At 41.7% G+C, this 16,659-nt stretch overlaps 1 protein-coding gene across 1 annotated transcript in view; it reads right to left on the reverse strand.

Moving 5' to 3' along the window:
• Sgk3 (serum/glucocorticoid regulated kinase family member 3) overlaps positions 1 to 14,179 on the reverse strand; it is a 43,636-nt gene extending 29,457 nt beyond the window's left edge. Inside the window, exons 1-5 of the mRNA XM_052175974.1 lie at positions 13,957 to 14,179; positions 9,154 to 9,237; positions 5,816 to 5,888; positions 5,184 to 5,259; positions 2,196 to 2,283 (exon numbers count right to left, since the gene is read on the reverse strand). Of these exons, the coding sequence (XP_052031934.1) occupies positions 2,196 to 2,283; positions 5,184 to 5,259; positions 5,816 to 5,888; positions 9,154 to 9,237; positions 13,957 to 14,034 (399 nt within the window). The 5' untranslated portion in view covers positions 14,035 to 14,179. The remainder of the gene's footprint in view (positions 1 to 2,195; positions 2,284 to 5,183; positions 5,260 to 5,815; positions 5,889 to 9,153; positions 9,238 to 13,956) is intronic.
• Between the last annotated feature and the right edge of the window lie 2,480 nt (positions 14,180 to 16,659).

Raw genomic sequence — 16,659 nt, forward strand, 5'->3', positions numbered from 1 at the left:
CCCTTCTCTGGGGCATCCAGCCTCTACTGGACCACTGATGCCATCTTCTGCTACATACGCAGCTGGAGCCATGGGTCAAGCATGTGTACTCTTTGGTTGGTCCCTGGGAGCTCTGGTTAACCAATATTGTTCTTTCCATGGGGTTGCAATTCCCTTCAGCTCCCTCGGTTCTTCCCCTAATTCTTCCTTTGGGGTCCCCAGATTCAGTCCAAAGTGAGTACTGTCTTACTCAGGTACTGGCAGAGCCTCTCAGAGGACAGCCATGTCCGGCTCCTGTCTGCAAGCACCATACACTGATTCTTTTAGCCTATGACCTTTTCACTGGCAAGTTTCCTTTAAATGGATTTTTCTTGCATAGATGTAACAAGTGTGGATTAGACCACATGAACAATTTATTCCAATTTACATCAATACATAGCTAATATTTACTACTTGGTAATGGTTTTCTTAGTGGAGCATTTCTCTGAAATGGTGAAATTTAGTCAAAGGTAAGTTAGACAGTATTTCCCTGTATGTACTATGCTAAAAGATGATATTCAATCACTGTATTGATGGTAAAGTCAAAATTATTGACGACTAATTGAGATTCTAAGTTTCTTGATTTCCCCTGACTCATATTTTTCTCTTTAAAATCAGGAGGCAGAGGGCACTGGAGAGAACTGATCAGGAGAACTGGCTGCTCTTCCAGAGGACCTAGGTTTATTTCCCAGCACTGACAAGGCGGCTCACAACTCTAACTTCAGTTCCAGGGGATCTGACACACTCTTTTAGACTCTGCAGGCACTGCATACATGTGGTGGTGCAGACATACATGCAGGGGGGAAATGGAATTAAATAAATCTTTTTAAATGAATAATAACATAAAATACAGATTTTTAGGGCTGCTGAGGTGACTCACGGAGTCAAGATCCTTGCTGCCAAGCCTGAGAATCTGAGTTCGATCCCAAATGGCAGAGGAGCAAACCCAGTCCTCAAAGTTATACATGCCACGGCATGTGTCCCACCCCAAAATTTCCTTAAAGCCTCCTTTCCTAAAAATAAAATAAGGAGGTTTGTCCTAGATACCCTATGAGAGCTCTTCTAGCCACGAACTTTGTGTGGCTATTTAAAAGTTCTCAGTAACTGCTGGCAAGGCAGGTAAGCGCAGCGGGTAAAGGCACTTGCCACCAAGTCTGAAGAGCTGAGTTCGATTCCCCTGGAAACCTCAAGTCCTCTGACCTCCACGCCCGTGCCCATACATCAGCATGCATGTACACACACACACACACACACTTCATTTCACTTTTGTGTATCTTTTAAAGAAACTATATTCCAATGTGAATATACACAAAAAATTTATACATTGATTTCACATAGTAGTATGCCAAAGCTTACTTTAAAAATGCATATCAGCACAAGCATGACCGTACAGACTGTACAGACACAAACCGTGAGATTTGTGTGTGAAAGGTTATCTCATCTATAAAAATTCCTAAGTAATTTTTAAATACGGCATACACTAATCAACTACATTCCAAGATTACATATTTGTACTTCTAATTATTACATTTAATAACCCTGGTTTACATTTTTCTCTTTCTTCACAGCATGCAAAGGTGAATATCAAAAGTAATTTCAAAAAATAAGCTTATTCTACTGAGTTTCAATATTATGAACAACCTGCATTATGCTTTTTACTACAAAGCACAATGTGCGTCTTTTGTGAGAGACAGTGCTCAGGGCTGGGAGATGGCTCAGTGGTTAAAGCAGATAAGCCACACAAGCAAGAGGACTAGAGTTTGGAGCCACAGAAGCTACGCAGATGCCAGGTAGACACTGGCAGCTTACCTATAACTCCAGCCTCAAGGAGTTACAGGAGACAGGACTCCCCAGAGTAAGCTGCCAGGTCCTGCTTCATTGAGTAAAATGTAAGGGCTCTCTAGAAGACTCCCAATATCAACCTCCACACGCATGTCCACACATATGAACCACACAACAGCACATATAATACACATGAAAAGAAAACAGAACGGTGGGTAACAGTGTATAAATGGTGTGACTGTTTGTAGGTATTCTACAGTGCAGACACTAGAACCTAGCGCAGACACAATCCCTTGGTTCTGCCCTAATGCTGCTCTGAGGTGAGACCCACAAGTCTGCGGTTGTTAAGCACATATCTGTGGTGGCTACTCTGTCAAGCACAGTGCCCCTGCTACCTTCGGAGTACTTCTTTCATCCTCATCTTCAGATGGGTCTGACTGATGTCTCGGGCTGTCCATTTGAAGGAATGCTCGGACATCTGGACTGAAAACAAAGATTAACGTATTACTCTCACAGCATGTGAACAGCTAGTGTCCCTTTAAAAAGAAACACAGAAACCACAGTATTAGCATTTGCAGCAAGAGAATTACAAACTGTATTATTCATTGTTGTAATAGGAACAAAGAAGTTCTGCTTTTAAAAAGAGGGAACCCAACAGGCAAAGTTATAAACAGACAGTTCACACTAGAGGAAATCCAAAATGGAAACTGAAACTGAGATTCACTTCACATCCACTTGACCAGCAAAAGTCAGATCGCTAAAAGGATATCCAGAGCAGGGAGGGCCTCACTCACGTGCTGCTGGTGGGACGGAGAGTGAGCCTCTCCTGAAAAGCAGACTGGCTTGGAGAAACCAGGAACACATTTTCCCAGATGTAGACACTTCCATTATAATGTAAGCAATGGGTGAGGGTGGGGTGGGGACCATTTGCAGGTCAGTCTTCTCTTTCTCATAATAAACTGAAGGCAAAGGGGCTCCTGTCACCAGGAGGAGTAACCCAGCTATAGTAATTGCCTATAGAGAACACCAGCTGGCATCCCGCAATGACATGAACCTATAGCGTGAAGCACTCTGTGATGAACATAGACAGGTGCCCTCTCCTCCGTGTATGCCCACGGATGCGAGGCAAGTCTTTCCTTGAATACAGAGATATATATGTATCCTATTAATGTTTATTAGAGTAGATTTCCACATGAGTACAAAACAGAAGCTGATGGGAGGGGTGGAGTAAAATTAAAGCAGACTATTCATGTACTAATGAAAATCCCAATTAATGACCAAATTGCTATCCTGATGCACACATACACCGTCCATGAATGGTCTTAACAACCTAATACAAATAAAACTTGTAGAAAATTAGAAAGATAAAAAATTGTTTTAAAAAAGAAGGCTATTTACAACTGTTAAACATTACTTAATGATTCACTCTAGGTTTACATGCACAAATCATAAGAATATATTTATCCTGAATTTCATACACGAGTATTTATAGTAGCATTATTTGTGACAGCACAAAAGGAGAAATGCCACAAATGTCTACCAACTAATAAATGGACAAACACAATGTAGTAAACCATGGAACAAGGTACTTATGCCTGTTAGGACAGGGATGAACCTCAAAATATTGCACTGAATAAACAAAGGAAGAAAAGAAGGACACAGCCGGGCGGTGGTGGCGCACGCATTTAATCCCAGCACTTGGGAAGCAGAGGCAGGCGGATTTCTGAGTTCAAGGCCAGCCCGGTATTAGTATTTTAGGGTTTTAGTCAAAAGTACCAGTGTTCAGCTTTGGGACCCAATATTTACTGCCAATATATTCAAATATCCCCCCTTTTAATCCAAAGGTCAGAGAAACAGACTTTATTCCAGTTAAAAAACATAATTTTAAAATCATATTTTCCTATTTTTAAAAATACCTTTTCCTTTAAAACAAATGGGTCAAGAAGCTGTGACGAGGTGTAATATAGCCCAGGCTGGCCTAGACCGTCTTCTCCTCCGGCCCCTCCAGGTATGGAATTATAAGCATGCTCCACCAAGGTTACTAAAGCCATTTAAAAGCATGTTTCCCTGACAGCAGCAATAAGCATGCGGTACACACTCATGGTACACGTGTTGTTTGGCTTCTCACTCTTTTATATGCAGCATTTTAAGAGAATTTTATATTAAAATGAAAACTAAGTTCTGTTAACAAACGACAAGATCTACACAATACGAAGTATCTTGTCTTATTACAGAGAAAATGTCGGCTTAAAACCTCTTGGTTATTTGTTCATGGGGTCCTGGATTTCTTCTACCCAGAGCAGAAGACATTTACTTGTAAAGTGCACATGTATGTAAAGATATCTGTTACCACAAGTGACTAAAGTGCAGACCATGCCAGGGGCACTCAGTCACAAATGGGATAGCACAGTGTCACCCTGACTCCCGCAAGGCTCAGAAGAGGGAGGAGAAAGGGCTAAGAGTTGAGGTTGGGGAGGATCCCAGTGCAGCTACCCAAGCTTCTGGAACATAGGGATGATGTGCAGTCTGATCCTAATGGTGTCACAGATACCGAGGTACCTTCCAAGTGATGGATAAATATAGTACCAGCTGGTTAACAAGATGTTTTAACTATAATGCAAACTGATTTAAACAGTAATCCATAACATTTCTATGTCTTGGTTGGTATTTTTCGTATTTTTTTGGTTTTTGTTTATGTTTTTTCGAAACAGGGTTTCTCTGTGTAGCCCTGGCTGTCCTAGAACTCACTCTGTAGACCAAGCTGGCCTCGGACTCAGAAATCCGCCTGCCTCTGCCTCCCAAGTGCTGGGATTAAAGGTGTGCACCACCACCCCTCGGCATGGTTGGCATGTTTGAGAATTTAAAACAAGCCTCAGTGATCTATAAAGAGGGATTCTTAATTGGAAAAAAAAATGCAACCATTGTATTTGCCTATAGGAAAGGCTGTAGTGTATTTTCTTGACTAATGACTAATGGGGCAGGGCCCAGCTCACTGGGTGGTGCCATCACCCGGAGGTGCTGCAAGGCACACAAGCAAGCTGCTTGAGTAAGCCGTGAGGAGCAGGCCAGCAAGCAGCAGCATTCCACCAAGGCTTCTGGTTCAGTTCTGCCCTGGCTTCCCTCAGTGAGGTACAATCTGAGAGCTGCCAGATGAAACAACCCCTTTCATTTTCAAGTGGACTTTGGTCACCAGAAACCTAGCAAAGGCATCACACAAGCACAAAGGGAAGGAAACGTCTGAGCTGAAGGGAAAGTGATACAGAACATTAGGAGAATGTGTTCCAGGAAGATTTCACACAGTTTCGCAAAACTCCTCCTGAGGTTTAATCAGTACTCTTGGGTTTTGTTTCACTGTCCCTTTAGAATAAAAGGAAAGTACTTACTGGTTGTAAAGCTCTGGATATCTGACTAAGTTCTGAATGAACTCATTCAGTCCTGCTCTTCTTTGTTTAATAAAATCTGAAAGACAGACAGGTGTACACCAGTAGTCATATTTCTGTCATCTTACACAATTATCATGAGACATTCATGGGAGAACGGACAAGCACAGGGCAGCAGGCTGTGGTTCAGAAGTGATTCCCTAGCTGGTATTTGGTACTGAAGGAGGGAGAGCTTTGTAGACGCTCCAGAAGAAAACTACAGCTTCACTGTTAAAAGCAAGATAGAGTCAATGCCCAGGGTGCTTACATTTTGAGGAATTAAGTATCTTGACACTAAACACTGCCTCTTACTGAAGAACCATTTGCTATCTCTCCATGGTGCATAGCTTATGCATCTTCTCAACAGTGAAGTAGATTGAGTATCATAGACTTGGGGACAAAATAGGTATAGTAGCAGTGCATGCCTAATGCTGAGGCAGGAGGATCATAAGTTTGAGGCTAGCCTAGGCTAGACAGCAAGATTCTATCTAAAAAAAAAAAAAGTTCTGAACAATTATATTCTTCAGTGAGTACATGACCTACTTCTTCAAACTTCAACTAGAACTCAACAATTATACTATAAAGCTTTTGCTTACCTGGATCAAAATTATCACCAAATATTCTCTTGGCAGGAATCTTCAGAGCCATAGCAGGAAACTGTTTCTTTAACTGAATTTTAAAAACAGCATACTGTGAGCTAATTTCTATATCTATTTATGCCTGCACAACACAATATGATCTTAAGAAAGCTTTACTATAGTATGAAGGTACAACATACAATACTAATACACATGAATAAACGGCTACAGACTCATTGCTCATCATCCTTTGTCCCAGGACCCTGTTGGTATGCACGTGACCTTGGAGAGTTACTTCACATCTCTGTGCCTCAGTGTTTTTGGTTTGTTTTGCCCTCAATCCCCTCACCTCCAGCTTCCTCTTCATTAACATCTAATGCATTTGTCTATTAGATTTGTTTGAGGAAAAACTGACTTTTAACGAGGAACCATTTGCTACCTGAGCACATATTGTAGAAAGAAGTTAAACAAGGGACAGTCAAGTTGTAAGCTAGCTGGCAGAAGAAAATCTATGCATAAAGAAACTACAGATCTGACTGGCAACTAACAGAAAATACAAGAATAAAAGAAGAATCACTGTGGGCAAGCAGTGAGCAAATCCTAAACTTAAAGAGGGATAAACAAATAATACCTCAACAAGCACACAGACTCTGGGACACTTAGAGACTTGTCAGCTGCCACATAAACAAGTGCTGGACTCAGTATTAAGGCATACGGTGTTTTAACAATTGCTAGCTTTTACTTTTGTTTTTCCAGACAGGGTTTCCCTGTGTAGCCCCGGCTGTCCAGGAACTCACTCTGTAGACCAAGCTCAGAAATCCGCTTGCCTCTGCCTCCCAAGTGCCAGATTAAAGGCGTGCACCACCACTGCCAGGCAATTGTTATCTTTTATATAAAACTGTATTAAAATATTTAGATGAAATGGCATGCCAGAACTTGTGCCAAAATTACAATGGACAGGCTCATATATAACATGAAACAGCATTGTAAGCAGTAACTGAAGACAGTGATGGTATTGTATTGTTTTCTTGCTTCCCCCCTTCCCCCAGGCAGGGTGTTCTGGCTGTCCTGGAATCTGTTTTGTAGACCAGGCTGGTCTTGAACTCAAAGAGATCCTCCTGCCTCTGCCTCTGAGTGCTGGGATAAAAGGTGTGCGCCACCACTTCAGCAATATTTTTTTATTTGCGTCAGCAATATTTTTTTGTTTTCTTGTTTGTACTAATATAGTTACATCTGTTAGACAATTTATATTAAAAAATGTTAAAAATATACCAACCATATTCTTTAACAACACAGTTAAGCTGACAATAAAAATATTCACAAATTGAAATTTTTAGTTTTTGTCTTATTTTTATTCTAAACAAAGGAAAGGAATTTGAGTTTTCATACTTAGAGAGATGGAGGCCAGGTTCAGACTGATTTTTATAGTTTTAAATAATGCAATTGATACTGTTTTTGTGGTGACAAGAATCTGAAACATTTATATATAAGACATTTATAAGACAAAATTAGCAAATAAAAAGATAAAAAAAGTAAGAGAAACAAGGAAAGATGACATCCAGAGCTGTGAGAGGGGAGAGATGGCGCCCAGGAATACAGGAGGGGCAGCTGGTCAACTTGCACCAGCTCCCAAAAGAAATAATTAATACAACAACAACAACAACAACAACAACAAAGCTACTAAAAAGATTACAAACGCTAACCCCACCATTACTAGTTACTATTTTCCTCTAATTTCACTTACAGTCACTACCTTGACATCCTTTGTTATGCAGTATATAAAAACAATGTATAGGAAAATTAGTTCATAGGCTTTGATGAACCATAAAGAACAGAGGGAAGCAGTAAACATCCCCTCGAGTGGCAACACTGCAGACTGCAGCTTACATCTCATCATCTACTTTAGGTTCCCCTACTATCCAGATTTTCTAGAATAGTTAATAATTTACATCGGGACAAGTAATCGCCATTCAAACCTAGAACACTGCTATTTGTAAGTTCCCTTTCAGTCAGCCGGGCGTGGTGGCGCACACCTGTAATCCCAGCACTCAGGAGGCAGAAGCAGGCGGATTTCTTGAGTTCGAGGCCAGCCTGGTCTACAAACTGAGTTCCAGGACAGCCAGGGCTACACAGAGAAACCCAGTCTCAAAAAAACCAAATCCAAAAAAAAAAAAAAAGTTCCCTTCCAGTCAGTCAGTGTGCCATCTGAGTGCTCTTCAGGGCAGACACAGAGAAATGGTGACAAAGGTACGACAGAAGCCTGACTTTATGACCTAAAACCCCATGCGCTCTTATGACTCACTCGCTCCACTTGGGAAACAGTTTATCTCTCAGCTGAGATAACCGCTCCTTAATATGGTTTTGAAAACTCTTGCGACTGATAGCTTGCAGATTTACGTATTTCTTTAAATTGTGTTAATGTGGATACGTGTCTGTATTCGCACTGTGTGTGCGGGTGCCCCTGAAGGCACGAGGATTCTGAATGGGACTTGAGATGATTTTGAGCAGCCCTATGAAGATGTCTTACAAGAGCAGCAAGGGCTGTCTTCCCAGCCCCAAGATTTACGTAATTTTAAAATCAGGAGACAGGGTTAAGAAATGAAAATCTCCCTTTCTGAATATCAACACAATTTTCTAGAGATGTTTGGTAATCTACTCATTAAATGCACCGGGGGTTGGGGCCCCAATTGGTTTTTTGTTTGTTTTTGCTTACTTTTTTGTTTTCCATAACCGAAACAAAGCTTGGGACTCAGCTGTTCTAATCCAGGCTTCTGCAGTGCACTGTTGGATTGACAGCATCTTCCACCCATCTCAGCCCCTGGCAGAACCTGGCCCGATGCCTCTCAAGGATCGTGGTACCCACTGCATACGCTAAAAACTAAGTGCGACCACAGGCACTAGACTGTGAACTACTTAATAGCTGGACTAGGAATAAAATGGCTTCGGCCATTTAGACAGCCAATGGTCTCTTGGATGCTGTCAGTATCTGAAACCTGGAACTAAGCACTTGTAAGAATGACCCGGAAGAGGAGCCGCAGCTGACCCTTCAGGTCGCAGCTGAGGTGGAGCTCACCCAGAACTGCCCCATGAACACCATTATCACTTCACAAAGGACTGGTGTCTAACGTCCTCCGGCACTGGGCCCTTGAGCTCTGGGTCTTGCCTGTCACCCTCCTGGTTCACTTGAAGCTGGCCATCTTTCCACACCTCACACAAGGCTAAGTTAAGATGCCTCTGGAGAGTCAACCCCTTTTCTGCTTGGCAACATGTATTGATTTACTCATTCAAATAAACTTCTTAGCTCATGGATTTTTCTCAACTGTTTTACTTTAGAAGGAAACAATTTAGTCTCTTACAGAATTGTAAAGTTTGTCGAACTCTGCATATCTCCTGAAGACAAACCACTCGCTTCTGCCCACAGAGACCAGAACTTTATAAACCTGTGGGGGGGAAAAAAAGAAGACATAATTTAATGAACTTCAACTGCAAAGAAACCATACACAAAAACTGATAACTATGTAATTCTCCGAGATAAAAATGCATATGAAGTGAAACAAACTTTTTGTTCTAGCAATGTTTACCATTCTTTACTTTGGGATAATTATAACACTTACATTTTAAGTTTTACATAATCAACTTCTTTGTAACAAACTTTTTTTTAAACACATACACACACACGCACACACACACAACTATAAGATGGAAGGTTTTTTTTTTATCCTGATTAGCTCATCACAAGTAAATCAATATAAGTATTGAATATGTAACTCCAGTAAAACACAACACTAAGTTGTTGAAGTTTTCGTTATTTTCAGAGAATGGCGGGTGTGTTTGTGGGTATGTGGGTGTGTGTGCGTGCGCGTGCTTGCTGTCAGGACTACTGACTTGTAACACTTTGCCATTCTGGCTGCGTGTTTTCTTTCCCTAGAGTAAAGGATGGCAGAACTGAGTGACGGCATTTCTTACTCATCCGGCATTTCTTACTCATCCGCTAGCTGTGACCTTGAAGTTATAAAATAGAGTGCTTTCCAAAGTGACGCCCGGCCCCCAGGGCTACGGCCGCTTCTCCCCCAGACCCTCCTTTACACAGCACCCAGCAATCGCACCCCTTCACTTTCCTGATGCCATTTTGCAATTGTGTCTCATGTCTTCATTTAATTATAATCAATGATCCTATGACATGAGCAGAATTAAAGCTCCTACTATGTCAGTCAAAAAGCTGATTTACTTGATCAAAAAAAAAAAAACCATTAAGCTTCAGCTAAAGATCTGTATAAATCTCTTCCTCTATATATCACAGCTGGCATTAAATCATCAGCAGGTACTAAACTAGCTTTCATAATTCAGCCAAAGACAGCCTTAGAATACAACTACTCAATATTTTATAATGAAATATGAGGAAAAAGTTTGAGAACCCAAAGATGCTATTATTTCTAACTAGAAAACAACAATAACCGAAGTATATGAAGATGGGGTGGTTGATGAGAAGGGGTTTATAGCTTGAGCTATAAATCTAACTTTAATAACAATAACTAGGTAAGAATTGCTTTAGGGGATGTGTGTTCACATTCTTAGTGTCAAAGAAAAGTAAGTTCATCCAGATAGGAACATGCATGTGTACAAATCAACCTTTCTCACAAAAGGAAGGGAAGTCAAATCTACAAGTTCATTCTAGTTAACACTATGAGGAAGACAAGGCTCTGATATTTTGTGATATACGGTATAAATGGACAGGGCCCTTGCATATACAGCTACGTTAAAGCTATATCCTTTGAGAGAAGTGAGGAAATCTCACTGGAGGCGAGGCAAAGCCACTGGTATCAGCCACCGGGCAAAGGATGTGTTACTCAGATGATGCACAACAGTGCTCAAGGCCCCTTGAGCTGCAGATGTTGGACAGGCAGAGGGCAGGTTCTAAGTCAACTGTTAGTTCATGAAACTTAATTTCAGAGAATAATCACAGTCATTCCTTACTGTGTAAAACTATTGAATTTGTGTCAGAAATGAAGAGATTGAGTCACAGGCAATCAAAGTGACTAAGACTGCACATTAGAGTCTCCTGATCAGGAGCCGTGGAAGCAGCCTGGGCACAGAAGGACAGAACCGGGTCTGTGGGACTGTGGGTGTCTTGAATCCCTTGTACCAATTGCCTGCTGAGAATACAGAACAGAGAGACTGGCTCTCTGGGCTACTGAGCTACAGCCAAGACAACAGCCAAGTCTAGGCTCCAGGACATAAGAGCCTCTGGAGCAAACACAGACACACAGACACAGACACAGACACACACACACACACACACACACACACAGAGACACACACATACAGACACACACACACAGACATACATACACACAAACAGACACATAGACACACACAAACACACACACACACATACACGCATAGACACAGGCAGGCACACACACACACACACACACACACAGACACACACACACACACACACACAGTTACTACAACAGCAACAAACATCAATGGGCAAAACTGAAAGCCTTTTAAATTAAAAAATATTTTCTAAGATTCTTAAATTTTTCATTTTATGTGTAAGATCATCTATATGAATATCTGTGCACCATGTGGAGTCCCCTGGAGGCCATGAAAGGGCACAGGATCTTCTGGAACTAGAGTTGAAGGCGGTTGTGAGCTACCCATGTTGGTGGTGGAAAGTGAACCCAGGTCCTATGGAAGAGCAACCAGGAAGTTAAGAGACCTTTGAGCCATCTCTCTAATCAGGTGATTCTTACTAAACCTACAGTATCTCTATTTAAGGATACGGTGAAACAATATTGAAAAGCCCTTCCTCAAACGACCTTGCATTTTAGTAGGCAAGGTACACATGAAAAGACAAAATATATTAGGTAGTGCTAATGGCTATTAAAAAAAAAATCAAGTAAGGTAAGTGGAGCAGAGCATATAAGGGGTAAGGTGAGGTGTGAAGGTGCTATTTTAAGTGTGTGCGTGCGCATACACAGACACAGACACAGACAGACAGACACACACACACACACACACACACACACTTCGAATCAGAAAACATTTGTGCACTTGAAGGAAGTATATGGACAAGATGCCTGTGCAGGTCTCTGAAACACCAGGGCATAGCATGGGAATGTCAGGGTGAGGGTCCTGTCAGGCCTCCCCTATTCTTTCACAGAATGTCTAAAAGTATCTCCTCTTGCAAAGAGCAAAGGACACCTCAGTAATCCACTCTCCACACTGTAGGAATGCCTGCCCAACTTGGTGGGAGGTGAAGTTCCTCAAAGACAGAACAGCCCAAAGGTATAAACAAGGAGAAAAGAAAAGCTGCGTACACTCCGCTATTTTATCCAAGCTATAACAGCTCTTGCTAACCTCCAAGGCAATGTTGCTAGAAAATACGGTTATACAAATGTATTAACAAGTACGTACCATTTAAGAAATTGTCACAACACACATTCGCCCACACAGTACACACATACACAATTCTGCAACCTAAGAGGCTAGGGAGAGATGAGCCCCCAGACCCACACTCCAGCCTGCCTGTACCAACGCAGGGAGGCGTTTGTTTAGGAACAGAGAATAGGCCAGTGAACTGCTTCCTGGATCCACATCTAGGTCCTGAGAGACAGCTACCATGGACAATTGTTACCTTGCAAGTTAGTAAGGCAGAATACAGAGCTTGGGCTGGATAGCATAACATTTCAGCTCCTCTCAGCTCCCACGTGAGCATGGGTTCCAGCTGAGAGTCACGCATCGCAGGCTTAAGTGGCAAGGATTCAGTGGCCGACTCATAACAGATCAGTGGCCGTCCGAAGGGGGGCTAATGTGCAATGCTGAGAACAAAGGCACTGTGTAGGCCCTATTAGAACCTACTCACACCAACAAGATATTCTCAGGTCAGCCCAGCAAGGGCAAGGCCGGCTGAAACACTGCCTGCGCAATCATGAGGACAGTCTGAGTCCTAGAACTACGGAACAGGCTGTGTGTTCTGCACACATCTCTAATCCAAACTCTGAGGGAAGGCTTTTGGCCTTTGACTTTTGGTTTTTAGTAACGAAGACAACATGAGCCCAAGGTTCAAGGAGAGACCCTGCCTCAAAAGAAATGGCATAAGGTGACCAAGGACACCCAGGAATATCTGATTACTTTTTCTTTTTTTTATATTTGTTTATTTATTATATGTAAGTACACTGTAGCTGTCTTCAGACACTCTGGAAGAGGGCGCAGATCTCACTACAGATGATTGTGAGCCACCATGTAGGTGCTGGGATTTGAACTCAGGACCTTCGGAAGAGCAGTTGGCGCTCTTAACCACTGAGCCATCACTCCAGCCCTACCTGACTACATTTGTCCTCTCTGGGTCCACACTCAAGCTTGGACTATAAGAGCGCATACACATGCAAATAAATAGACGAATATTCTTAAAGTGCTTCTTTTCCAGTAACAGTCATTACTAGCATATACTCATTGTGCCTTATAAAGCCCTCCAGCAAATACTGTGGCACTAAAATCAGATATGCCTTTGCCTTTAAGGTAGAAAAAGTGGGAAAACAAGGAAACACTTTTAAAAATGAGGCAGGAAGTAATAAATGCTACAAGGCACTGTGGGAATTTCGGGACAGTAGTTTTTAACTCAGGGATTTGACGATTGTACAAACCTCACTGTGCAGAGGCACACTGTCTATAGACAAATCTCAAAGAGGCCTTAGGAGTTTCCTACAGTTCTCCAAAGAGATAGGCAAACAGGCAAAACATATGTACTAAAAAGAACAATTACTGTTAAAGTAGCCAAAGGAAGCTTTGGTTTGTTTGTTTGTTTGTTTTTTCTTTTCCCCTTTCCCCTCCTCCCTCCTTCTTTTTTGTTTTGTTTTGTTTTTGAGGGAGGGTTTCTCTGTTGTAGCCCTGGCTCTGTTGGAGCTCGCTCTGCAGACCGGGCTGGCCTTGAACTCAAGAAGTCCACCTTCCTCTACAGTGCTGGGATCAGAGGTGTGCACTGCCACCACCTGGCTAAAGGTTTTGTGAGGAGAGTTCTTTCAAAAGAAGTAAAACCTGGACCTGTGAGGAGGAGGGCAGGATTCCTGGTTATGAAAGAACACAGGGGCAGGGAGGAGAGGGGCTGGGAAGGGGGCGCCGCTGTCCTTACTCTCTTCCTGCCACACACTTACCGTGAACCTCTTCTTTTTCTCTCTGTGTTCATCAGAGCTCGGAATGCTTACACTGGGGCAGCTCTCCTTGGAGTCCATGGTTCAATCTCTCTGCATTTAATGTCTTGAAGGACACAGAAATTGAATCTGAAGTTTTAAAAAAGTTTTCGGCAGAGGGTAAATATGATTAACTAATCCAAAATATGAAACCTCTTGAGGTAATGTTCAAACTCCATCATGGAACCTTAAACAACAGGAAGAAAACATGATTAGAAAACCAATTTCAGAGTACCTGATGCCTTGTCTGATCTGTCTTCTTATTTGCTCTGATATGATAGTATACATATGTGACCCTAAAAATTCGTACCAAGGAAATTCTACAGCATATAACACTTTCAGCAAAATAGCTGGATACAAAAACAGTTGCTAAAATCAGTAGTCCTCCTATATACAAATGATAAACAGACTGAAATAGGAATCAGAGCAACTACATGTTTTATCATAGCCTTGAATAATATAAAACATCTCAGGGTAACTCTAACCAAGCAAGTCAAAGACTTGTATAATAAAAACTTCAAATCTTCGAAGAAAGAAATTGAAGAAGATATCAGAAGATGGAAAAATCTCCTGTGCTCATGAACAGATAGAATTAACATAGTAAAAATGGCCATCCTACCAAAAACAATCTACGGATCCGAGGCAATCCCCATTGAAATTCCAACACAATTCTCTACAGATCTTGAAAGAACCAATCTCAGCTTCATACGGACACAAAAAGCCCTGGATAACTAAAACAATCCTAGACAATAAAACAACTGCTGGAAGTCTCACCATTCCAGATTTCAAGTTGTACTACAAAGCTATAGTAATAAAAATAGCATGTGTTGACATGAAAGGCATGTTGATCATTAGAATCAAACTCAAGACCCAAACATAAATCCAAGCACATAATTTTTGATAAAGAACCCAGAAACACACTGTGGGGGGAGGGGGAGAGAACAGCATCCTCAACAAATGGACCTGGTCAAACAGGATGTCTGAACATAGAGGAATGCAAATAGATCCATGTTTCCCACCATGCACAGAACTCAACACCAAATGGATCAAGAAGACCACAATCTAAAACCAGATACCTTGAACCTGATAGAATAGAAAGTGGGGAATAGCTCTGAACTCATTAGCACAGAGACTACTTCCTGAGTTGTCTTTAGCAAAGGCTAAAAGATAAAAAATTAACAAATAAAACCTCATGAAACTGAAAAGCTTCTGTAAGGCAAAGGATACCACCATTTGGACAAAGCAGCAATCCACAGAATGGGAAAAAGATCTTATCAACTCTGCATCTGATAGAGGACTAATATCCAAAATATATAAAGAACTTAAGAAAATAGATACCAATAAAAACAAAATCTAATTTGAAAAATGGGGTAGAGATCTAAACAAAATTCTCAATAAAAGGAACTCAAATGACTGACACTTTTTAAAAAGTGTTCAGCATCCTTAGCTATCAGGGAAACACAACTCAAAGGTACCTTAAGATTCCATCTTACACCTGGAAGGATGACTAGAATCAGTAATGCAATTGACAGCTCATGCTGGCAAGGATGTGGAGCAAGAGGAACGAACACTCATCCATCACTGGTGGGACTGTGAACTTGTACAGCCAGATGAGAATCAAAATGGCAGCTCCTTAGAAAGAAGAAACCAATCTACCTCAAGACCCAGCTCTACCACTCTTGGGCATATACCCAAAGGACGGTCCAAAGTGCCACAAGAGCACTTACACGCCTGTGTTCATTGCTGCTCTTTATAACAGCCAGAAACTGGAAACAACTTAGATGTGCCCCAATGAAGAAAATGTGGTATATTTACACAGTGGAATATTAGTAAGCTCTTAAAAAACAACAACAACAACAAAAAAAACAACAACAACAACAAAAAAAAAAAACCAACATGAAACGTGGAGGTAAATGGATGGAACTAAAAAAAAAAAAATCATCCTGAGTGAGGTAACCCAGATCCAGAAAGATAAATTTGGTATGTATTCGCTTATATGTAGATATTAGCCTTTAAATAACTGATAAGCTGCAATCTATAGTCTCAGAGAGGGTAGAAGAATGGGCTAGGGGAAATGGAATAGATTTTATGAGTGGAGTGGGAGTGGGGCAGATGGGAACCGGAGGATTAGGTTGGGAGGGGGAGGGGAGAGGTATTGAGGAAGGGAATACAGGAAGAGACAGCTAGCATTGAGTGGAATTTGAGGAATGAAATAAAAATCTAATGCAGTGGAAACATCGTAAAATATATGAAGGCAATTCTAATAAAAGTCTCCAAATAATGAGGGAAACACAGTCTAACTGGCCATTCGTTGTCACCAAACAAAGCTTCCTGTACCAGTACAGGGTTACATCCAATTCAGTTGTTGGCCAATAGGTCCCGTGGAAATCCCCAAACAACTCAGGCTGCTGCCAAGACCACAGGTTGTTCTTCCTGGATGATGGCTGCAAGCACTGGGGCAGCATGAGTGAGGCTTGGAATGATGGCCTCCACTTCCACTCTACTGAACTGACCAGCTCATCGGGGACATCCAGACTTCCAATGCCTCCCATCCCGTCCTCATGCTCCATGTGACCTTTTCAAGTTGTTTCCCAAGGAGACACCAACTCCCCAAAGTCAGTCTCGCTTTTCTTTATTATCACATAAGCCAACTGGACTTATGAAGAA

Source organism: Apodemus sylvaticus, chromosome 3 (assembly GCF_947179515.1).
Source record: "Apodemus sylvaticus chromosome 3, mApoSyl1.1, whole genome shotgun sequence".
In the NCBI taxonomy this organism is placed as follows: Eukaryota; Metazoa; Chordata; class Mammalia; order Rodentia; family Muridae; genus Apodemus; species Apodemus sylvaticus.